Raw genomic sequence first — 25125 nt, 5'->3', positions numbered from 1 at the left:
TTTAGCCTGGAGAAGAGGAGGCTCAGGGGAGACCTTATCACCCTCTACAACTCCCTGAAAGGAGACTGTAGTCAGGTGGGGGTTGGTCTTTTTAGCCAGGCAACCAGCAGTAGGACAAGAGGGCACAGACTCAAGCTCTGCCAGGGGAGGTTTAAGTTGGATATTAGGAAGGAACTTTTTATGGAGAGAGTAGTCAGGCATTGGAATGTGCTGCCCAGGGAGATGGTGGATTCACCATCCCTGGAGGTTTTCAAGAGGAGACTGGATGTGGCACTTAGTGGTCTAGTAACGGTGGTAGGGTTGGACTCAATGATCTTTGAGGTCTCTTCCAACCAGGTTGATTCTATGATTCTATGATAAGCTCCAATTAGACTATTTCAAGCCTATGGTGCGAAATTTGGGACATTACGGTCTGTCAGTTAATAGCTAAACAGCAACAGCAACTATAAATTTGATCTAGCACGTTCTAGTCAAATCTGTTGTTATCTTGAACCCTTCAAGCCCCATGTTGGATGCCAAAAAGAACTATTGTGGTTTAACTCCGGCTGGCAACTAAGCACCACACAGCTTGTCACCGGTTTATACTCACCCGGTGGGATGGGGGAGAGAACCAGAGTAAAAGAAAATTGGTGGACTGAGATAAAGACAATTTAATAGGTAAAGCAAAAGCCATGTACAGACACAAAGCAAAGCATGGAATTCATTCAGCATTTTCTGTGGGCAGGAAGGTGTTCAGCCATCTCCAGGAAAGCAGGGCTACGTCATGCATAATGGTGACTTGGAAGACAAACACCATCACACTGAACGTCCCCTGCTCTATCTGCTGAGCATGACACCATATATGGTCTGGAATATCCCTTTGGTCAGTTGGGGTCAGCTGTCCTGGATGTGTCCCCTTCCAGCTCCTTGTGCACCCCCAGCCCACTTACTGGTGAGGTGGTGTGAGAAGCAAAAAAGGCCTTGATGCTGTGTGAGCACTGCTTAGTAATAACAGAAAGATCCCAGCATTATCAACACTGTTTTCAACACCAATCCAAGCCAGAGCTCCATATTAGCTACTATGAAGAAAATTATTTCTATCCCAGCCAAAACCAGCACATTCTCCACCTGTTATTCGATACCATTTATGTCACGGTCACATACCACACCATCCAATACAACTTCATTTGCTACCCCTCTCCTTCCCATCCTTTGGTGTAATACCTGTATCATTCCCTTAGTCTGTGGACCACCCCTGTAAAATGTCCACAAAATGTCCACTGAGTTCATTGAGTCTATGTACCTGTACACCATCACTTCAAATGTCCTCCCTTCTTTCTTCTTCCCTCAGCATGCACATTGCAGTTTGGGAATCTGTGTCCTTACACTGTAGATGCAGAAAACTTCCTTTTGTGATTACATGATGTTCCTTCTCCTCTGTTTGAGGAGCTCCTGCTGGAGGTTAATGATGAACAGGATTTGGCACACACCTGGGGAATTAAGCAACTTGGAATAGAGGAATGTTTTCAGAGCAGTAAACAGGAAATGAATGCTCACTTTCCCTTCCTTTCTGTTGGCAGCATGTAAGAAAATTACATCCTTTAAAAACTTTCTTCAATTTGTTTGGCTTAGGAATAGTGTTTCTTCGGCTTAGGAAGAGATGAAGTACAGTGGAATTATTTTTAGGGTTTTTTTCAAAACCAGCCTACTTGCTAACTTAGAATTGTCAAGGGTAATGGAATTGCACTTTCCTTTTCTTGCCTGCCAGGGCTTTGGCTATCCTGTGCTTCTCAGAAACTCTCCATCCCTAAAGGAGTCTGAGAGGCTTAGGAAGGTTACAAAATTCAGCAAACCCACCTGCCATTCAATAATAAATACTCAGTCTTGTAGTGGGACAGTACATGGGACAGCTTTGAGTACAGTAGTGCATTGCCGAAGTGCCAGAGTGTATAGGCACCTGTGTGGTAGCATCAATATATATTTTTGCTTTGATTTTGCTACATTTGTACCAGTTTGGCAGCATTTCTTCCTTTATAGTATGGTGCTGTCTGAGACTCCTGCCACAGTGCTTAGCTACAGATCTCTGCTTTCTCTGCATGTGGGTGTGATTAAAACATGCAAACTGGGAACTTCACAGCTTTCACTGCTGGCATACTGGAGGAGGCACTCACTTTGATAGTTAGAGGAGCATTTCTTTTGTATGTTATGATAATGGCTGGAGAATACACATGCCAGTTCTGGGATCCATATGTTACCTTATTTCTGTGACTTGAGCCATTTCAGGGTGGGCAAGCACCACACAAGTACAAGTCATTGAGGGCTCAGTAAATACACAAGCTGTTCTTGTTCTCTTTCTGTTCCAGGAAGGCTGTTTGTGGCCTGCCAAGCTGTAAGTACTCTTCTTAGTTTGGTGGAGTCTGCTGAAGTACTCCATTTGTTACCTGTGGAGCGTGTCAAGAGCTTGGTGACGTAAGTAACCTCTGCTGGTTCTGTGGTCCTTCATGATTTCCTTGGTAGGGCAAAGGGTTGACTTTGCCTTTATGTAGGAGCTTTTTTAATGCTTCCCCCTCTGTTATGCAGTGTGTTGCTTCAGTATTGTGGTTATATAAAGTAGCAAAGTTGTAGGCACTGTTTGTTTGAAGAACCAGGTAGATGTAGTGCCTGTTCAGTGACATTTTCTCTGCAAACTGAAGCTTTCTTAGCAGCAGGGTAGTGTGTCACGTAAGTTAGTTCCAGTTTTACTTAGGAGTGCTACACTTGGTAACTGTGTTACATTATGATAAAAGGGACAGGCCTGAGCTGTGTCAAAAGCCTGAATTTCTGTAGTCTGCTGGTGGTGTTTGGATTCCACCATGTCCTTAAAAATCTATATGTTTGCATGCTCTGCAGTGGGAGAAGTTTTTTGTATACTCAGTTTTACTTGTTTTAACTCTATTTTCCTTACAATTTGCACACAAAACGGAGTGACTGGAGGGATTGAGGGAGACTGTTGATCTCTCTCCAGCATCTACCATCACTGTTGGGCTGAGAGTATCTCCAAGTCTTTGGTGGTTTAAGCTTCAAAACATCCTGTTCAGTTAGGAAGTCGTGGTGCCCATGTCTTGAGGCATAATGGAGATGGAACAGCTTGCCCAGATTAGACAGGAAGTATCAGCAGCAAGCTTCAGTCTAGTGCTTTTCTGCCAGCTTTGGTCTGAGAATGTGAAACCTGTTTGGAGCAAGGGATGTAAGGTAGCAGAAGGGGGTTTCCCTGTGAGCATGCAGGATTTCTGGTGTCTCACTTAAGCCTGAATTATTTCTTTTCTGTTGAAGTTGATCACTGAGCACCTGGGCAGTAGCAGAAGCCCTTGTGTGTCACATGCAGGTTTATTTTCTGCAGCTGTGTGTGAGTGTGAGACCAGCATGCAAGCCCCAGCTTGGCAAGCCTGATTAACCCAAAGGAGGAATCTCATGTCTCTTGGGCTGTCATGGGCTTTGCAGCTGCAAGCCAGTGTAGTCTGACTTCACTGGCCTGCTGGTGCAAGCAGAGTCTGAAATCATGTGGAATTATCCCTTAATGTTGTTGTTATCACTTCTGCCTTGTTTTCAAATACCAGTGTTGTTGCAGTGCCCTCTGTACGCTAATAAAATACTCCATGGTTTTAGCACTTTCCCTTCAGACCCCTCTGCGTTGCTGTTGGCTGATCTCTATTACACGAGGTTGGCACTGTGTGGCTGCCAGGACCCCCTTTCCCAAGAGAACCTAATGGGCTTGTTTGAGAAGTTGCATCCTAATATTTCCACTGGTGTTTCCAAGGTAATCTGCTTTTTTTGAGCACATGCAAGTGCAAAGTAATTTTTATTTTAGCAGTGTAATTTAAGTAGACTTAGTTAAACGTTAAGGTCTGAAAGGAGAAACGTGGGACTGTGTAAAGCAATTTCTTCCATAGTATCTGCTCAGAACTGTCCATGGGATACGAGTTAACAGAGGTTAACTGTTAGCCCTGTGAGGCTTTGCCTCTTCCCTAGAGGTAAATCAGAGCAGGAGCCCAAAGCATTCATTTTTAATTGCCTTCTAGGCTACAGGAGTGCATCTGTTTCTTAGCCCTGAGATGAACCTAGTGAAATCATCCCGCTGTGCAAAACATTAACCTCTGTGTAGGTGTATAAGGTCTGTGTATATTGCCTGCGTTCTTCTGCATGTTTCCGACATATGTTTCTGCTTTGAATAGGTTCGGCTACTGACTGTTCGAATTCTAAGCCATTTTGATAATCCACCTTCTACACAGGTTGAGGTAGGGCTAGAACTTTTCATTTAACATTTTAAAGGCATCTGTGTTCAATGTTGTGCATGAACTGTTTTGCACTTCACAGGAACAAAGCGTGTGTCTGGTAGATGTTGTCCTCTGCTTTTGTGCTTTCAAATTCCAGTTTTAGCACTTTGTCCCCTGCCCCCTGGTGCTTTCAGATGTGCATGTTTTGATGCCTAAATGGTGGAAACCAGAGCAAGTCCTTTGACTTTGTCATTTGGTCCAGAGTGGCTGGGAGTCTGTGTCATTTTGTTGAAATACTTCCAATGAGAAAAAGATACTCTAACAAAATACATGTCACTTGTCACTTGTTTGTTCAGGGTGATGGCGCGGGGGAATTCCAGCGACTATTTGCCATATTGCTCCAAGCAGAACTTGTGCCAGCAACAGTGAATGATTACAGAGAGAAACTTCTCCATTTGAGGAAACTAAGATGTGACATAGCGCAGCCTGCAATACCAAGTGGATCTTTGCAGGAGGTAAGGATTTATTGCCAAAAAGCAGTTGTCACATTCCTTTTATCCAGGAGAGTGTTCTTCCATCACATGGACTGCAGAATTTTTAATAACAGTGCATAAGAAAAACAATTAGCTCCCAGATTAGGTTTTAGAAAACTTACTTCTTAGTAGGGATCACAGCTACCATTGTCCTTAGGATTATTGCTTTTTTGTAGGACAACAGTGGTATCTAGATAAATGTCCCACAGTCAGATTAATCAGGATTTGGTATCATGGAAAGGAAGACAGATGATTCCAGGGAGAAGCGAGTTGTGAGCAAATTTAAAATCATGACCTTGCCATACCCTCAGGTGGTCTCACTGGCCATTGTCGACCCTCACTTCTAGGTCTTGCTGCAGCATAACAATCTTGTATACCTGTGACTGTTGAATCTCCTCTGCTGCTGAGCTGAAGGGGCCCCACCTTCTGGATGTTGGAATGCTCACAGTTTTACTTATTTAATGATTATGGATTTAGTGGAGGAGTTGGGTTTTTTTAATTATTATGGCTGTTGCTGTACCTGTATAGCTGTGCTGAACTGGTTTTTCCACATTCATGTTATGTAGGTATAGTTACTGGATCTCAGTTCAGCTTACAGTAAATGGGCTCTGAATTTCCTCATGCAGCAGATAATGATAATGTGTGTGACTTCCTTCATTACTTTAGCCCTTCTGAGAACTCCTTTGATCAAAGTTTCCTCTTTGAAAGGAAGAAAGGTTAGAGGAGGTTGATTGATCTTTAACTACTGTTTTTCACATCTCAACATGATGGTATTGTATGTCATTCTAGGTGCCTCTTCGGTATTTACTGGGAATGCTTTATATTAACTTCAGCCCTCTCTGGGATCCTGTAATTGAACTCATAACGTGAGTATATGCAGTTGGATGCTGCAGTCTGTGGTTGTCTCATAGAACATTCCTTTCACTGTTATGTGAACAAAAGCTGAGGTTAAAATGTCCAGTTTGGAGAGATTTGTGCATGAGAACCTCCATGTGAAATCTGAAATGAATCTGATCTCTCAAATCTCAACCTCTGCAGACTCTTACTTAACTTAGTTCCTGATAGCTTACTTAGTTCCTCGTTGGTTTTTTTTTAACTTTAAAGAGAACTTGCAACAAATACAGTCAAATAGCATCAGAGTTTTTAGTCAAAGGTAGCAGGATTTTATTTGTGTTTCACAAATGCTTGAAGGAGCAAGAAGTCCCTCTCGGTTTTTCCATCTCCAGCTTTTCTGTCCTTACTGGAAAACCTCTAAATCCTACTAAAGAGTAGGGGAGCCATGGTGACAGCTCAGCTAAATACCAAAATTAGTGTCTGCCTTCAGCATGACTATCTTTTTTTTTTTTCCCCTCTGTTGTACAATTAAAAAGGATGGGATTTTCCCCTTCAAACGAGTGATTTAATTTTTTTTTTAAAATTAAACCAGCTCTTCAGAAGATATGTCCATGGTAATTCTTCCTTTGGTTCTATATGATTTACTGTACAGAAGTCAGTAGAAAGCTTTAGAACATTTTTGCTCAATTTGAGTTCATTTGAAGTCATGAGATACAAACAGATTATTTTAATAATGGTTGACATTTGAGATCCATGAGGAAAGGCAAGGAAGTGCTACAGCTGGATTGTGCAGATGTCCTGTCTTCGGACACCCATATTAAAGCAGTGATCAAAGCCTTTGATTGTGTTAGTTGCTGACTAGTTGAGTGATGCTTGGCTTTTTTATTTTCCTTGTAATTTCATGCCATCTTATGCTTTGTTAGTTCTCATGCAAAGGAAATGGAGAATAAACAGTTCTGGAAGGTCTTATATGAACATTTGGAGAGGGCTGCTACCTATGCTGGTAAGTCACTGCTCCTAAATGTTGTTATGATAGTTACCCAGCTAATTGTGGACTACAGGACTGGCTTTTATGTGCCCCAAATTTGTGTGATGGGGGAATTCAGAATCAGGGCTCTTGAGTACTAGTGTCATGTCCAGGGCAGGACTAGAGTGGCTTGGGGGGAAACTGTGTCTCCTTCTGCCCTAAACACCAGGAAGTAAATAGAAAAGGCACCTGCATTACTGGAGGGAATTGCAAGTATGGGAAGCCATGCAGTGGTTTGGTTAGTGCTTAAGGATGGCCATGCTCAGACCAGTCAGGAGCAATGACAAAACCTGTATTATGGGAATAACCATATTTCTGCAGACTTTCTTTGTTGGGTGTGCTCTTGAGGTTGTGCTCTATGGGTGTATGGAATCTAAGATTTCAAGATAAAGCCATGAGCATGCAGCCATTTGTGAACTTCTCTGTTATTTGAGAGAACTGAACTTAATTGAGGTCTGCCATCGTTATAAGGCATCCTAGAAGGCTTTCTAAGCAATGCAGGTGTTTCAGATCACTGTTAATAGAGTTGTTTCTAAACAGGTACATGTCACCAAATGTATTACTTTTCTAATGGGGGATGGATCCCTTGCACTGGCAATTATGAAGTAACCTGAAGAGATTTTCTTCATCTGTTCTATAGAAATGGAGCTACAAAATGAACTAGATGAACAGGAGGACAGTATTACTGAAACAGAAAGTGAGAAGATGCCAGAAGGAGAGGTGAGGACTGTCTTTCTGGAGCAGCTGAGGAGTAGAACAGATTGCAGTGAGCGGCTGGACCACACAAACTTCCGTTTGCTACTGTGGAAAGCACTTGATAAGTTTCCAGACAGAGTGGAGCCTCGGTCAAGGGAACTTTCCCCACTTCTTTTGAGATTTATTCGGTTAGTAAGATTTATTTCTCAGTTGAAAGCAACACATTGCTTTCGATGTGTTGCTTTAAGACTATGACTGTCCCATTACACACTTTATTTCTTGAATGTGTGGCTGAAGAGACACCTGTTTCCAGTTAGGATAACCTTTTGACTGAGATGTGGGTTCTCTTAGAAACATTATGCGCAAAACGGGCTGAAATGTACCTCGCAGTGTGTTTCCACTGCCTCATTGCACAGTTAAGGAATGATTTCAGTGGATATAAAATCCCTGTTTTTTAAAAAATTTGAATTTGGAGTCACAGAATACCAAAGTATTTCCTTCCCCCCAACATGGGAAAAATACTGGGTTTGTTAGAGACTGATTCAATTTCCTGCCCCTGGAGGGAGTGCAATGGTGTGCTTGCCTGTGTGCACATAGCAGACAGTATGATGTGCATGATGTTCCTTTTCTATACTAGAAAACCTGTTTTTCTAGCTGCCTTGGAAAAATCCAGCCATACTGTAGTAGGTTAGATTGCTCGCTTTCACACTCCTGCACACATGCTCACTGTTCCCCTGCCCACTCCAGCAAACACAATCCCCATGCCTTCCATGTGACCTCTTTACAGACCTCTAGTAGCTGCGTGATTCATGTCTCTCGTCAAATCTCCATAAGGTACCTCCAGTCTCATGTATTGGGTCACTACTTTGTATCTTGGCACAGTGTGGGTAAAGAAGCATATACTTGCTGAAATATGCTTCTTTGGGAATTTTTAGCTGTATAATGTCCCAAAACACAGTGTCATTGTGCTGGTTTGAAAGCAAACCAGTGAGAGACTCCAAGTCAGAAATACAATTTAATAGGAAAAACAAAACAAATGCAACAGTACAAAAAGAAACCACTGACAGAGTCAGAAGGCAATGTGACACCCTGTCAGTCAGGGTGTTGGGAGTAGTCCCATTAAATGGTGGCTGCAGTCCTCCTGCAGTGATGGGTCTGTGGGAGTAGTGATCCTGTAGATCTGGTCCTCTCCTGAAGGTCCAGTGGTAGCTCTTGTCCTCTGGGAATCCAGCAGGCAAAGAGCTATAATAGAATAGAATACATACTATTGGTTACACCCTACATTGTAACCTGGGACAGTCATTAATAATAAAAATAGTAGGTTGTGGAGTTTTCAGTTGTTCTTGCCCTGAAACCCTGTAAACCTATGCTTCTTAATTCCTTCTTTCTTTTTTTAAACACAGAAATGAGTACTACCCAGCGGATTCCTTAGTGGCTCCATCACAGGATCTTAGAAAGAAAACTAGTGGTATTACACCCTACATTGTAACCTGGGACAGTCATTAATAATAAAAATAGTAGGTTGTGGAGTTTTCAGTTGTTCTTGCCCTGAAACCCTGTAAACCTATGCTTCTTAATTCCTTCTTTCTTTTTTTAAACACAGAAATGAGTACTACCCAGCGGATTCCTTAGTGGCTCCATCACAGGATCTTAGAAAGAAAACTAGTGGTACCATAGTGGCAAAAGAAATACCCAGTGAAGAGGCAAATGATGTTGCTATGGAGGAGGAGGAAGAAGTGGAGGAGGAAGAAGGGGAACCGATTAGTGTAGGACTGCCAAAAAAGAAAACAAGAAGAGCTGCTGCTAAGTAAGTAGTTTTTGCTTGCTAGTGTTTTCATGGAAAGGCAGATTCAGCAGCTCATGTTGAGATACAAACAGTGGTTCTGTATACATTCCTTTTTGTGCTTGCACTTCATAATTTTCAGTGGATTATGAGCACTTTAGGTTCAGAACTTCTGCCTGCACAGTACTAAAAATCCAAATACACTTCCATTACTTGCTGACAGTCTGTGGTGTGTGCTACTTTAAGTAAAAATTATGTGGCATTCTGAAGGTTTTGAAGGTTCCTGTACCTGCATTTCCCTAGCTTCTCTGTCTGAGTCTGTTAAAACCACAGGCATTGTCAAACACTTTGAAAAATGAGACTATTTGTTTAGGTATTTTAATATTGAGATTCTGCCATTGCCTGTCTGTTATAAATATTGGTCCTGGTCTTCATAGGGACAAAGATTTGTATTTGGTAAATACACATTTATTTGGAGATTCATGTTGCTGTAATGCCATTGTTTGCTGTGCTGGATACATGGAGAAAGTGACTCTGTATGAATTCTCCACAGTGATGACCTCTGTCAAATGTCCTTTACAAATACATCACAAAGATTTATATTTTGATACTTCTGCAGAGGATGGCCCTTGTAACGACAGAGAACTTCAAAATGTCTCATTACACGTTGGAACATGACGAGTATTTGATATATGACCTGAATTGTCACTTAATTCCAGGTGTCCTATGGGTGTTTCATTTTGTTCCCAGATTCTGGCTTGTATCTGCAAATTAGCAGTAATTAAAATACAGCCACAGTCCAAGATTTTAAATTTTTTCCCCAACATCCATCTCAAAACATCCATGTAGTTAAATGGAAACATTAGCTCCTAGTACAAGTAACAAAGGCATAAAAGAATAACCAGGGGCGTGTTAATGAGTTCTGGAGTGACCTCCCTTCGTCTTGGTACCCTGGGCAGCTCATGCAGTCAGGCCTGTGCCATGGTAGGAGAGCCCTCGTGGGGCTGCACCCTGTGGCCTTTGAGTTCTGGCTGAGGCAGCAGGAGGACACACACCTACCCTGAGCTCAGTGTGAGGTTGCTGGAAGACATTGTACTCATCCATTGACTGTGACCAGCCATGGAGGAGAGTGGCCCAGCTACATGTCTGGCGAGTCCAGTGTCAATTTCCAGGGGGCGCAGCTGAATGAGGACAGCTTCTGCCAGTCCCGCAGCACATATGGTAGAAGAGGAGATCTCACGCCTTCTTTTTCCTGGTCATCTCTGTCCCCTCTCATGAAGTGGAGGTGAGGCAGATGTGAGATGATGCAACCACTTCTAGAGGAACTGACTCCCATCTGTCCTTGCAGCCCAGTCTGAAGTCTAGCACAGTCTGTGACTAAATGCATCCCTTCACACTGATAAGAGCAACATGGGCACCAGTTAAGGACAAGTGAATAAACAAAGAGGTAGATTCACCAGTTTAGTGTTCCAGTCTGGCCTGGCATAGAGAAATAAGCAGCATCCTGACTATTCCTTTTTCATCAAAAAAACCCCCAGCCCATCCAGTGTTACTGAGGAAATTGCCATCTCTGTGCAGTGAAGTGACAGCTGAAAGGAGCTCCTTAGGAGAGGGAACAGGACACCTCTTGCTGTATCTGAAACAGTGCTGCAGACTCTTGTGTTATTTTTTGTTATCTTTCTTGTTAATGAATTTTAATGAATTTTGTTCATTTATGACCATGCAGGTTTGTCTCTTCTGATCGTTTTAAAAAATAACTGGTTTGTTTTGTTTTATAGGCAGCTAATTGCCCACTTACAAGTTTTCTCCAAGTTCTCAAATCCTCGTGCATTGTATCTGGAGCAGAAGTTGAATGCATTATATACCCAGGTGATGCTACTTGGTGGCTCTTAGAATTACTGCTAATAAATGAACTCTTTCTTATTTGAATTCTGTATCCAATACTGCAGAAACTTGTCATTTTCAGCTACCATGGCTGAGTTCAGAAAATCTTGAACTCAGCCATGATAGCTGAGAAAGGAGCTGTCCTTGAGAGGCCTTTCTAGCAGGCTTCACTTGAAATGAGCCTCTTCAGCAAAGACCAGCTTGAGATACCTGGCTTGGTTTGCCAGGAGTGGTGCATGCAAACAGATCTGGCAGGAGCAAAGTAGTAGTCAGAGGAATTCTGAATTCCTGCAGAGGGAATCTGTTCCACTTGCACAACAGGATCTGGAAGAGGATTTTGAATCCAAAGCTTGGGGAAGACCCAAGGAGATTTGTCTTTGTCCTGTAGTGTTTTGTCTACAAAGAGTATGATCAGTACAAACAATCGATCATTTTGCATCGAAAAAGAAAACAGAATTTTTTCTTGAAGAATATTCAATTTGAGAAGTTTCTTTTTTGAGGGATTTCCCTGAAGGAATTGTCAAAAATATTACTTTGAAGAGGGATTCTGAGTTTCATCCTGCAATCCTTAGAAGGGTTTTGGTTTTTTCTTTTTTAATTTTACAGGGTTTTGTTGGCTCCCAGTTTGTGGTTTTGTTCAGATCATTAGAGTTTGTTCTCATGGTTCCCAACTTGTGTTTTCTGAGGCTGTGGCCAGTGGGCTGCAGAATTGTATTAAACTGGTTTTGCGTGACACCCAGTATGGAAGTTGAAAGATCCATTCATTAGTCCCTAAATTCGAGAATCTCAAATGAACATCCTCTCTTTTTCAGTCTGCTTCAGAGTATTGCTTAGGAAAAGAGCTGGTCCATGTGTTTGCTTGCCTGTATTCTTGGGAAAATACTGGACAGTTGTGTACAGGTCAAAACAGTGTGGGAAGAGCAGCCTGACATAAGAAGAAAGATCATCACTTACTGTTTGCATTTCTATGTCTTAGTATATGTGTTGTCATGGGTGGTATGTCCATCGGGCATGGGATGTCTTGGCAAAGTGACCTTCAGTGGCTCTAGCCTGTGCTGTTTGGTAGGGTACTGAAGAACTGATAAGGATGCTGCTTGGGGAAATCATCTGTATTTCTTAGCACCTAGGTTATGAAGTACCTGAAGGGCCTACAGGGAAGCTGGAAAGGGACTGTTTGTTAGGAACTGCAGTGATAGGACAAGGGGTAACGGGTGCAAGTTGAAGGAGGGGAAATTTAGGCTAGATATTAGGAAAAAGCTTTTTACTGTGAGGATGGTGAGACACTGGAAGAGGTTGCCCAGAGAAGTAGTGGATGCCCCGGCCCTGGCAGTGTTCAGAGCCAGGCTGAATGAGGCCTTGAGCATTCTGGTCTAATGGGGAGGTGTCCCTGCCCGTGGCAGGGGGGGTGGGACTAGATGATCTGTAAGGGCCATTCCAACCCCTAAAATTTTATGCTTCTATACAAATCATCATTAAGAGAGGGTAAATCTCAGTGAGGCTTTGCATATCAAGTCTTATGAGTGTTTTGCACTTGTCACAGGAAAGAAATACAGGTGTCTTGGAATGGTTTGGGTAATATGCTTTTTAATCCAGACTTCCCAGATACACAGCTGGTAACTGGTTTTAGAGGCAAATGCAAGCTGATATAGTGGTCCAAGAGACAATCATGAAAAAACCCCAACTATTTTAACTATCCTATGTAGACAGGGAGGAAAAGTGTATATGAACTGCCAGCAACCATGCCCAGTTATGAGTGACCATTGTGCATTTACATCTTGGCTTTATATTGGCAACACACATTTGTTTCCATTTTGATAAGTTAGTCCAAAACCTGCTTGAGCTTTTGGAGCCCTTGAGTTGTTTCACTGTTTTCAGTAAGCACTTCGGCCTTGTAGATAGGGACTCATTTTCCTTCTTTTGTTATTTGCAGTTACTGTCCCATCAAGACCAGAACGTACAAAGGATAGCTCTTGACTGTATAATGACCTACAAGCATCCCCATCTGCTGCCGTACAGGTAAAAGCTTTTATATTATTTTAACATTGGTGAATGAGCCTGCTGTCATATCAGAAGCCTGCTTGAGGTCAGTTGCCTGAAAGGGAAAGTCTTTCCTATATTTCTTGAAGACATATATATAAATTTTGATTTTAGCCAGCTATATGTTTCATACTGAAGACAGGAAATAAGGTCTTGAGGTTGACATGGTCTCTTTTGTTTGAAGGAAAATGGTAACAGTTCCATCCTGGTCCAGAATAGTGTCAGTAATGCTTAGTAGTTCCATCATTTTCAAAGAGGATTTTTGTACTGATGATTTATAACCACCCAGAAAAAGTGACAGCATAAAACTGTAGTTTGTTGTTGAATAATCTCTTTGGACTGTGTCCAGGAGTTACTTTTCTACATAATTAGCTTGAAATTGCTGGATTTTTAATTATATTTTAATAAAAGTGTGAGAAAATAGTACTTTAATATTTTGTATGCGGCATAGGTTAGATATGTAGGTAATTAGATATAGATGCATGTGTGTTTCTGTATGTCTATTTTTATTACCCTACCTGCCCTCAAATAATACTTATTCCTCTCAGGGAGAACTTGCAAAGGCTACTGGAGGACAAGAGTTTTAAAGAAGAGATAGTCCATTTCAGTATTTCTGAGGAGACTGCAGTAGTAAAAACAGAGCATCGACCAGATCTCATCCCTGTTCTTATGAGGTGTGTCCTGAAGTGCAAGTTGAAAAGCTTCATGTCAGGGTACCATGAGCAGAGATGTAATGCTGCTGCTTCTCATTTTAAACAGTTGAGATAAACCTATGGTTAATGGTATAGTTTGGCAACTTAGTTTGTGATCCTCTGTATGGTTGCCTTATTAACACATTTATGTAATGTATTATGCAAATAGTGGGTTTTTTAAAAGAGCATTTTTGTACATACTGTTTCTACTAAGGACTACAGAGAACTGTGAGACCATTTCAGTTCACTGAGTATTGCCAGCTATTTGCATTGATGTGAGTTGTGCAGGTAACTAGTTAGTTTTGTACCTGAAGTCTCCAGCAAAGCTTTCATTGTAGTTTCAGAAGCTGATCTTTCACAGGTTTTATGGGGACTTTTTGGGCAGTGTGTAATAATGCGGTGGGCATCTTGAAGGGAGAACTTCCAGTCAGCTTCTCATTAGAGAGTAATTTTTAATGGAGTTTCTCCTGCAGAATAAGAGGGTGGAAAACAGATGGCTTGCTGAAAGCTAATGCAACCTTTTTTTTTGGTTCTTGAAGAATTCTCTATGGCAGAATGAGAAACAAAACAGGGAGCAAAACACAGGGCAAGTCTTCAGCAGGCACTCGCATGTCGATCGTTCTGCGATTTCTTGCGGGCTCCTTGCCAGAAGAGATACGGATGTTCTTGGATCTACTCTTTGAAGCTGTGAAGCAATTCAGTAATGGTAGGTACAAGCCATAGAATGTGGGAGTATGGTACTTCCTGACTGTAGAGATGTGGCAGAGTCAATACGCTTAGTACTGTCATATGCTTCAGTTTGTCTCTTAACCATGCCTTGGAAGGATGAAAGTAAACTTTTGATAAGAACCAAGATTCCTCTTGAGTTTTTCCTTACAAAGCATGTGTGTCCGAGGTAGAAAAACTAAATGACTTGCCCCAGCTGTGCAAGTAAGCTGTAGCAGGCCAGGAATGAGCAGTGGCTGGCATCATAAGCAGAGGTTATAAAGTGCTCTGATACTGTAGCAGTGGGAGAGTCACAGAGATGGAGACTCAGAGCTGTTATTATTTAAACAGTAGAATGCAAGGATCTGTAATGTAGGGCCAAATTACACTACTTTTCATTGAAAATTATTCTTGGTAGCGGGTGTCTTTATGGTGCCTCTCTAGATAATTTGCTGTCCCTTTGCCTATCGCAGGGCCTTGCCAGACTGCAGTCCTTCAAAGTATGTCAGAGCTGGATTTAGCTAAAGTCCTACCTCTTGGGCGTCAGCATAGCCTCTTCAACAGTCTCGAAGTTGTGCTGAAAAACATGGGACATTTGATCCAGCAATACCTGCCTGAAATTCTACAGATTCTGCTCTGCATGACTGCTGTGGTATCCTGCATCCTCCAGCAAAGAGAGAAGGTACAATATATACAAACAACATACAAACAAACATGTAAATTAAATTCCTCCTTCCTCCCTCCCTCCCTTCAGATAAAGATGAGTTAAATCCCATTGTAGAGTAAAACTTAGCAATTAGATGCATGTCAAACGAGAGGCCAGTGATATTTGTCTGAAAGTGCTGCAGGGCTCAGGCAGTGCAGGCTGAGTTAATGTATTTAGAAAGCTGCTTTGGACTATGTTTTAGTTAGAGTTACCAAAGAGAGTTGGAGGTGATCTCTGTGCATTACTCCTGCCTGTTTTGTGGAGAGATGAGCATGAAGGAGAGACAAATGATTTGTTGTAAGGATGTAACAATATCTTATGGCTGGAAATTGAAATTTGCCTTAAAGATGTAGTTTCTTGGCCTCAAGGATAAAACATTTTAGTAGGGGAAGGAGAGGATTTAAAGTTCCTTGCCTGAGGACTTCAGAGCAAAACTTGTCCTGAGGTGTTTTGTGGAAGTGCTAGACCCCCAGGGGAGCTCAGCATTGTGAATGATCACGGCTTTTATCTACAATGATTGTCTCCTGTCATGGGACAGGGAAGGACCTGGCTACCAGCCATGCTTTCAGCTCACTAGAAGCATCTTCAGCTCTGTATCAGGAGTAGTGATACTAATCCAGGGTCACAATTTGGGTCTTAGCCAGGTGTCTGCAGAGCAGTGCAAATGTTTTCTCCCTTGTGTTCAATGACTGTACATGCAGAAAGGGTCAGGTGAGGATAGCATTCTGTTAAAGATTGGCTGCACCTAAAGGTGGGGCATCTGCTGCTGCTGTGCACCCAGGACAGCAGCGCAGAGATCCATCCCTGAGTTCCAGTTCAGCTAGCTCAGGAGTCTGTTGCCAGCTGTTTAGAAACCGTAACACTGAGCCAGGCTTCTGTCTCTTTCTGATACAGAGCCTGTCTGTATATTAGGTGCAGAACAAACAAACTGCATAGTCATCATCACTGCAGTGTTGAAAGGAATTACAAGATGATGGACTGAGCCAGTGGGATAGGTAATGAATGTTTTGTCACCAGCGGTGTGTATTCCTGCCAAGACCCAACTCTGAGTACTCGAGGTTAGAACCTGCCTTGAAAAAAATCCATCAAACAAAGAAAGCCCTTGCAATAGGCAGTATCCAAGGTCCCGTAGTTGCCTGCAGGCTGCACAGAACCTTGTGACTGTCTTCATTTATGAAGAGGATGTGCAATTTTGAGGACAGCGGCATTGCACAGTGTGACTTAAGCAGTGGATTGCATATGTCTACATGTTATCAACTAGGACAGGAGATTTAAAAGCTGCTTCATTTACTGCTGGGATAGTCCCATTTTGCCAGGGTTGCTACAGTAATCCTGTCATCATTGTGTAATGTTTGGAGTGACAGTCTGTCATTTTGCTGAACTTAATTTAGCACTTGATTAGCGTGTGAAATGTTAAAAGCTCAAGGAAGAGTGTGAGAAATGTGTTTATCTTGACTAATGATTAGAAGACATTCTTGGAGTTTGAGAGTAATTTATTGCAGGCTGATACTGCCTCAAGAGTTAAACATCAACTTTGACCACTTTAAGCCAAGTTATTAATTTACCATTTCCTACTGATTGTGTTCAGTATTGAGTTTATTTGTCCTCTGAGAGACTTGGTCTGAGAGAACTGCTCTTATGGTGATTGAACAGTGGGAGACCCAAAATTATTTTACTTGAGAGTGACCGCTAGCAATAGTAGTGTGGTTTGTGCTTTCTTTGGTTCTTCAAACAGCTCATTTGCTGCCTGGAAGCTGATTGCACTCCATCAGTACTCATTCAGCACAGCTCAGCAGATCCTGGGCAAGAGCATGATTGGTTCCTTTTCCACCATCTCCTGTTTGTCTCTTTTACCTGTGATTTTGGGTGCAAAAGGACAATAGAAGTGTATTGCATGGTAGAAGGTAACATCTTTGGAAGTCAATAGATACATCAAATTAAAAAAGTAGTGACATCTGTCAGTCACCTGTCTGTCAGTTTGGCTTTGACACCAAACCTGCTTTGCAAAGTAAGAGCTACAAGTGTTTATTCTGTATGGTGGATCATGATATGTACTGGAGACCCAAGACCAGCTCTAGTCTCCCACAGTGGCCTTTATTTGCTCTGATGTGGCTTTGTTGTTTCTGAGACTGGAGTTCAGTACCTCTGCCCTGTTGAGCTACCTCATGTGTTCATGGTGTGAGCTGTATTGCACAGTATGGAAATAATTTAGGTTAGTCAATTCAAGGCTCTTCTCAGGGAGAAGAGTCAGAATGCAGTAGTGCATGAATAACTTCATGATTAGCTGTGTGGCTGATTTCCTTACTGAAATGTTTTCCCCAATAAAGGCTATGGAGTGTAACTAAATGTTTACAGGAAGCATCCTCCTGTAACCAAATGCTATTTCCCCACAACCCCACACCACTGGAAGACATGACTCACATTCTTGCCTTCTTTGTTCCTCCCCCTTTCTCTCATCTGTTCATATATTTTCTTCCCAGTAGATCTCAGCATGCAAAATACAACTGCACTTTGGAGAGTTGATTTGGGTCCTTTCCTGTGTAAAACAGTTATTTAAGTGTCAGGACTGGGAATGTAACTGTGGTGTAGCTTTCTGCATTTTGTCCAACAGGGACAGACGGTACTGTGTTAAACCTGTCAGCATGGATTTTTTTATGAACTGAAGGAGTCCTGTGTAACTGACTTAGTGCAGGAACAGGCACCTCTTAGAAAAATTTAGGTCAGCTGTGAGATGTAGATTGCTACTGTGAACAAGTTACAAGAGTAAACAGGAGTTCCAGCAAAGGGTATATCCTTGGTCAGTGAATAGCTGTATTTAACTTCTCAGCAAGTAGTTAGTAGTTGTTCTGCAAGGGTCTTACAGGGTTGGGTTTTTCTTAATTTTTTTTTTACAGATCCAACCTAGGCTGATTAATCCACTGAAGAATTTGAGACGTCTTGGTCTCAAGCTTGTGGCAGATTTTTTTTCTGATTATGAGACCTACAGCTTTAGCGTGGAAGAGATTGATGCAGTTTTCCATGCAGTGGTGTGGCCTCAGGTAAGTATTTCTTATTTTTCCAAATACTTTGTGTGAAACATGTCCCATGCAGAGAACTCCAGCTGCCCTGGAGTCCATCGTGTCAGCTATGTCCATCACAGGATTGGATATAGCCTCAGACAGGTTCTGACATTCTAATGTGTCTGTGCAAGGCCGTTTTCTTGACTCATGTCTGATTAGTCACAGGTTAAAATACAAGTTAATCTGAATAAAATGGATGCCATTTCTTTTTCTTTAACCACAGAAGTAGACTTCTTCCCTAGGTGCTTCGGGGAAGCTAAATAACACTAGTCACGTCTAGGTGCACTTTGCTGCCTTTCTATGTGACAGTTGTTTGGCCTGTGGTAGGGAACTGTGGAAACAAATGCTGCTGCAGAAAAGGAGGGACCCAGTAGGGTCTGTCAGTGGGCTATGTGCTCTTGTGCCTGCCTGCTGGGAGTCCCATGTGAGCACAGCTACAAAGCACATGGTTGTGGCTTTTATCAGAGAAATTCAGATCACCTCTGAGCTGGGAAAATGTGAGACAGAGAGAGAACACACAGTATTTAAAATTAAATTGTGCTGTCTGTGTCAGTGCACTGGGCTCTGGAGTTACCAGGGAATGCTTGCACTAGCTGCTGGGTTGTCTCTGCTCTAAAAGCAGTTCCCTCCATACAAAGGGTAACTAAGTAAGAGGGACTCCAACAGTGTTTCCACTGAGACTTTTGAGGTATCCCAGTGTCCAACTTCCTTGCATCAAAAAAGCCTGTCAAAGAGCACTAGGAGTATCTGCTGTGGTCTGTGAAGCCCCAGAGCTGCTTCTCTAGACATTGCGTTTGCTTATGCCTACCCAACTCTACCAGTAACAATACGTGATGTGTAGTATGTGCATGGGGACAAACAGTAGGTAAAATGGAACCAGACAGTGCATTTAGCTCTGTATTTCACTGGGCTGAGCAAGAGGGAGTTGTATGTTCCTGGCTTGTCCATGGAGTCTTTTCGCGGCCAGAGTCCATGTGAGCAAAGCAGTCACCATTTGCTGCAGTTCCAGAACAGTTTATGTAGTTCGGATTTTAAGTCGGTAAAGCACTTAATGCTTTAGGGGAGTTCTGTGTTTGCAAGTGCTCAGTAACTCAACAAGATGTAACATTGTTGCTAAACAGTTAGAAGGGCTGTTGTCCTTAGAAATACCAGGAAGGCAGGTAGTTTTGGAGCTTGGGTGGTAGTATGATCCAGAAGCTCCCTCTGGAGTCTCTACTGGTGAACTCCATGAAGATTTGGTTTTGGCAGAAGCATCATTTTGACTTGTGTCCTTTCTGCTTTAAAAGCTACAGAACTGAGGTGTATAAAAACTCATGAAGAGGACAAATTGTTTAAGCCTGTTGTACTTGAAATTGGAGTTTATTGCTCTTCATAGTCCAGGAGTTTGCTGCAGTGGCTCAGTATCGTTAGCCTGCACAGCAGTATTCCTGCAGGATTGGATTAATGGTTTACTCTTTATTGTATGTCATTCAGGAAAGCTTTGTTTTATGCAGGGCAATTATACTGCCAGCCTTTGGGACAGGAGAAAAAGCTTTCCACGACCTTGGCTCAAACCTGCCTTCTTTTCTGTTATGCTGAAATCTTCAGCAAACTGCTGCAACCAAGGCATGGGAAGTGTGGGTGGAGTGAATTTCGGGTGTTGTGCTTGAGATTTCATGGGTATATCTGAGAGAGGTTGCTTGGTCTCTTTGGCAAATGTGAGGCTTCATTGGGAGCCAGTTTCAAGGGGAGGGCAAAAATGGTATCTGGAATAGTGTATAAATAGGAGTGAGATAATATTGAGAGTGATTCGACAAATACTGAGGAAGCTGGGAAAATAACGATGAAATTACTGTGTGAAAAAGGGAAACTGTAGAATGTAGTGAAGTCTTTGTTAGAGATGAGGTTTCTACATGGCGTTACCTCCTCGTGTTGCATTGGTATCAGGTTTTTATCTCCTTTAGGTCTGCAGATTGGCTTCAGAGAGTCAGTATTCTCCAACTTTTCTGCTCAAACTCATTCACACATGGAGTAAGAATCCCAGGTAAGTGTTCTTCTGGCAAAGAAGCATGAGTACTTCTGAATACACAAAATTCAAGGAAAAAAGAGCACAGTAACAGGTTATGAATAGTTGTTCCAAAACCCATAGTTTCTTTTTCCATTAGACCTTTACTCTTTTGATAGTAGTCCAGAGGCAGTTGGGAAACTTTCTGGTTTATGCAAGTACTCTTTTTTTACTAGGCTGCTTTTCCCATATATTAAAAACTAAGCACATCTGTAGGCCAAACCCATCTCACAGGTTGGAGGAGGATGGCTGACTTCTTAGCATATGTCTGTGTCTTGACCAATGACATCATAGTCTTGGAGGTGGGAAGTCAATTATACAATATAGAATTTCATTCATGTTTTTGAGTCTCTATTTCTTTCTATTTTATGAAAGAGTATGGGCAAATTCAGCATAAAATCTGTGTCTGAGATTCTGATGTGAAAGTTGTGAGAAATCCCAGCTCAGTTGTCTTGAGTGATTTTTTTGTCCTCTTCCGTAGCCTCACTGCTTTTCCTTTGCCAAAGTATCTGATACCTGTTTTAAGACACATCATTTGTAGGTATGAAGAACTTAATAACAAACTTCTATGAAAAATGGTATTTTATCATTAGGTTAGGATCATACTAACAGGAGACTTGGGCAAAAGCGTGTGGAGAAAGGGTTTGCTTTACATGATGTTATCTTGAAGCAGGAAAAGGGACTCAATGACGTCTCAACCTCCATTCGTTCTGTTTTTCATTACACTTGTTCTATGTTTCTTTTCAATTTTTCCTTGTTTGAAGCAGGAGATGGTCATTTTATTTTTTTGTGTGACTTCCTGCACAAAGAATTATAAACTGAGCATTCTGAACTTTGTTTTCAGTGAACGATTTTTATAATCTTTCTCTTAGGTATTTCCCCTTGCTGGCCAAGCAGCAGCCAGAACACCCAGAGAGTGATATACTGTCAAATGTGTTTGCTGTGCTGTCAGCCAAGAACCTGTCTGAGGCCACTTCCAATCTGGTGATGGACATAGCTGATAGTCTTCTCAACAGCCCAGATTTTGAACCCACGGAGCAGATTTCCTGCTTGACTGTGTCTGACTGTGTTGTCATGGTCACTGGAGATGTGACACAAGGTATGCCTGTGTAAGAGTTGAGAGAGACCTGCTGGATGCTTTGAGTGGGAGTATTGGACTATGATGAGGTCATCTGCAGTGGCTGAGAACAACTGGGGAAGGAGACCTCCCAGTGGAGATGGAAGCGTCAGTGTACAAATTGGCCTTGTTGTGCTCAGGAACTGCAGACTCCTGCTTGTCTAATGGCTGATGAGATCCTCGTTTGATTGTGAGGGTTCAGAGCATGGAGAAATTCCTTATGAAGAAGGAAAATGTTTGTGGTGTTGATCTGTTTTGTTGGTGAAGCTTTGGCTGATACAAGTTCAAGAAATGCATTGCTCACTTGGCTCTGAGCCTAACATCACATTTTACGTAAAGGCCCCATTCCTGTATGTGCGTGATCATGTATCACTTTGGTGTTTAGTCTGTACTTCCTGACAAGAAAGACCTGCCATCTTTGAGCAGTAGTAGACAGGAACTGTAGTGCACTGTGTTTGATGCCGTGGAGCCATCTTTCACCTGTAACACTCAAAGCTAGTGGAAAGGAGAGCACTTACTGCTGTGCCCTTGTTACCGCAGCTTTGATTTTACACAAAGGTCAGTGGTAGAATAAAGAAAACCACATCTATAAATGCTGCAGTAATTTTAGGAGATGGCTGCTACCTTTGAGGAACTTCCTTGATACCTTTTGATAAGCCCACACTGATCAGGGCTGTTACTGAAATCTGTGAGGAGAGTGTTTAGTCTCCATGTGTGCTTTTTTTGGTCCCATCTCAGGTGCGTTAAACTTGGTCTCAGCAAGTGCTGGTGTGTGTTCCCAGTCACCAGCTTCCCTGCACATTCATATCTCCTATTCTTTCACTGACAAAGGTTCCTTCATCTTAATTTTCATTTGTTGTGTAGGGTTGAGTCTCCCTTCTGTTGCTTACAGCAGAGTTGGGTGTTGCTAACTCTTGTGTCCCTTGCAGAGCCCCTCAGCCTAGGTTGCTGCTTGGTCCTGCCTCATGTTCCTGCCATACTTCAGTACTTCAGCAAAACGATGTTAAATGTGGAGAAGGTGAAAAAGAAGAAATACAGAGCTCAAGTCAGCAAAGAGCTGAGTATACTTTCCAAGTAAGTGATTCTTTAGAGCTCAAAACAGATAAAAAGCTAGAAGGAAGAGGGAAGAAAGAGGCTTATTATAGTAGGTTCCAAACTTTTTATGAATCATTATGTCTCAAGCTATTTGCATTTAGAATGGTTGAAAATACCTAGATCTGTCATTGACCTTGCAAGATTCTGGTAACTGAGGCGGTAAGTTTTCAGAAATTGATTCTAGCTCTTTTTGTTGCTGGTATTCCAAACCAGTGCCTTGGGGGTAGGAAAAGGTACAGAAATGCCTGCAGCCATGTGGAACTGAATCCTTGGACTGATGCCATGGGTTTGGTTGGTATGGCAACCCTCTGTTAGCCTGGATGGGCTGGCAAAGCCCTATGGAATGGCACAAGTGCTGACAGAGTTCTTTGCTTTATACTGATGATTGGACTGAAATAAAAGAGTAATTTACCTTGTCCTATTGTACAGGATCAGCAAATTTATACAAGAAAAGAGTCAAAATTCAGTGCTTGTGAGCCTTCTCCTCCCTTTCCTGTATCAGAGTAACATGGAACAGGTAGGTAAAAATTGCTTCCTCCCCCTATTCAAACATAGGTTTTTCTTTTAAGTATGAAGTATATTTAAGATGCAATTAAAAGTCTTATTGATGCCATTTCTCAGGATTAGCCTGAAGTCAAGCCTTCACGTGTCTAGTCTGCTCAGAGTGCAGTGCCATTGCATGTTGATGTGTCTGAGTCACACAGGGTGCCAGCATCCAGACTGACTCTGTTCCCCTTTTCATGGGGAAGGTCTGCAGAAGTTATAATGCAGTCTTTACCTGCTTTGCTGCTGTAGTCAATCCATCCAAGTCCTTGCAATGTTTGAAATAATTGTTGCTCTACACTGTGGATTTTGTGCACCTCAAAGCCACAGCATCTGGCCAGCAATATGGATATATATGGTTGAGTATGGAGCACATGCTGTGAAATGGGCAGTGCTACATTGGTCTGCTGCAGGATGAAGGGCAAACCGTATACAGTACTTATTGATATGCTGCCGTATCTCCTGCTTCCATTCTGTTCTTCCACTCTTAAGGTATCCATCTGTGTGTACAGAAGTGTATCTCAGAACTGCAACTTCCCTAAAATCCTGAATTCCTCAGGCATGCGAAGTATATGAGCTTCAGTTGACAGAAGCAGAGCTCCTCATGGCTTAGTTTCTTGTAAACTGTTAAATAAATCAAGCACTGAGGGTATTGGTAGACTATTTTGTCTGGGTTCCCCTTGCTGTCACACCTTGTTATCAGAAATAGTCTCATCTACAGTGAAAGGATCTAGTGGAAGGTGTCCCTGCCCATGGCAGGATAGATAGATGATCTATAAGGTCCATTCCAAACCCTTAATGTTCTGTGATTCTACGAATGAATCTATTGATTATTCAGCTTGACTGCCTGAATCCTGGGATGAAAGCTTGTGTCTCATTTTTCTTAAAAGACATGCACTTGCTCAATGAGAGATTTTAGGTTTGCAGAAAGAACTGTTAGGCAACAGCCTGTAGATTCTTTACAAGTGGTCATTTAATTGGTTATGGAGTATTCTTGGTTTTTTAAATCTGAATCATTAGGGAACCACATACGATTTCTGTTCAGAGAGATCACACAAGTATATGGTGCTGTTAATGTTCATTTCACACATTAAAGACTCCTATCTAAAGCTCTGTTAGTTCTCCTGACCTCTGAGTCATTTGAGGAAAGACACATAAAAGCAGTCTTTTGTGATGACAGTCTTCTCTAACACTGTGCTTGTGTCTAATTGAAAGGTTGCAAGTACTTCTGAGAGATTTGATGATTGCATTGTGTCCTTCTGCTTCTTTGTTCTCATTCAGTATCTCTGATCTGAGTAAAATATAGCAATGTGGTTAAGTTCACTCTGTGTCTTGAAATATTTCCTAAGGAAATTAAATAATCTTGTGAGGTTTCAGTATTCATTGACAGTTATGTATCTCTTTCAGGGTACACAGATTGACATTTTGGAGACAGTGCAGAACTTGCTGAGGCATTGCTCAAACCCTGCAAGCTTTCTCAAACCACTGGCAAAGCTTTTTTCTGTCATCCAGAACAAACTATCTCGGCATAAGTTGTGCTTGGTGTTTCAGGTACTACATTTTTGCATCTTTCTGTGTTTTTTTTTACTTGTTCTAAGAGATCAAGAATAAAATAAATAGCAGTATTTCTTTGTTGTACATGAGCTTATAAACCTTTCTAATCTCCATCATCTATTAAATGAAAGTAATAAACTTGTCTGTGATGGAAATTAATGAGCTGTGCGAAGACTTGTAAAAGTTTTGGCTTGCAGCCTGGTTGATGTGAGCCTCACCAGGGCTCTTTAATGTAAGAGAAGCCAAATAAAGCACTTAATCCATAAGGAATCCTGTATGTTTATGAAGTAAGAATGGATTTCAGCATCCTGAAGATGATTTTTATTTGTATTCTTCTCTCACAGATTTATAGCAGACTGCTTTATACTTCTTTGAAGGTAAAAGTTTTGGCTTGCAGCCTGGTTGATGTGAGCCTCACCAGGGCTCTTTAATGTAAGAGAAGCCAAATAAAGCACTTAATCCATAAGGAATCCTGTATGTTTATGAAGTAAGAATGGATTTCAGCATCCTGAAGATGATTTTTATTTGTATTCTTCTCTCACAGATTTATAGCAGACTGCTTTATACTTCTTTGAAGTACATAA

General features: G+C 41.9%; 1 protein-coding gene across 1 annotated transcript in view; it reads left to right on the top strand.

The window, feature by feature from the left end:
• The window catches only part of UTP20 (UTP20, small subunit (SSU) processome component, homolog (yeast)), a gene marked incomplete at its 5' end in the record, with an annotated part of 62537 nt that overhangs the window by 13117 nt on the left and 24295 nt on the right, over nucleotides 1-25125 (top strand). Inside the window, 19 exons of the mRNA XM_009073960.1 lie at nucleotides 2343-2448; nucleotides 3625-3775; nucleotides 4191-4253; nucleotides 4589-4747; nucleotides 5555-5631; nucleotides 6523-6602; nucleotides 7267-7510; nucleotides 8926-9129; nucleotides 10884-10974; nucleotides 12920-13005; nucleotides 13575-13700; nucleotides 14258-14424; nucleotides 14897-15105; nucleotides 18024-18167; nucleotides 20132-20211; nucleotides 21105-21331; nucleotides 22279-22423; nucleotides 22874-22961; nucleotides 24395-24538. Coding sequence (XP_009072208.1) covers nucleotides 2343-2448; nucleotides 3625-3775; nucleotides 4191-4253; nucleotides 4589-4747; nucleotides 5555-5631; nucleotides 6523-6602; nucleotides 7267-7510; nucleotides 8926-9129; nucleotides 10884-10974; nucleotides 12920-13005; nucleotides 13575-13700; nucleotides 14258-14424; nucleotides 14897-15105; nucleotides 18024-18167; nucleotides 20132-20211; nucleotides 21105-21331; nucleotides 22279-22423; nucleotides 22874-22961; nucleotides 24395-24538 — 2591 coding nt within the window. The remainder of the gene's footprint in view (nucleotides 1-2342; nucleotides 2449-3624; nucleotides 3776-4190; nucleotides 4254-4588; nucleotides 4748-5554; nucleotides 5632-6522; nucleotides 6603-7266; nucleotides 7511-8925; nucleotides 9130-10883; nucleotides 10975-12919; nucleotides 13006-13574; nucleotides 13701-14257; nucleotides 14425-14896; nucleotides 15106-18023; nucleotides 18168-20131; nucleotides 20212-21104; nucleotides 21332-22278; nucleotides 22424-22873; nucleotides 22962-24394; nucleotides 24539-25125) is intronic.

This window comes from Acanthisitta chloris, unplaced genomic scaffold (assembly GCF_000695815.1).
Source record: "Acanthisitta chloris isolate BGI_N310 unplaced genomic scaffold, ASM69581v1 scaffold13944, whole genome shotgun sequence".
Classification (NCBI taxonomy): domain Eukaryota; kingdom Metazoa; phylum Chordata; class Aves; order Passeriformes; family Acanthisittidae; genus Acanthisitta; species Acanthisitta chloris.
The sequence above is the reverse complement of the archived record's forward strand: the minus strand, read 5'-3'. Positions and strand labels throughout refer to the sequence as shown.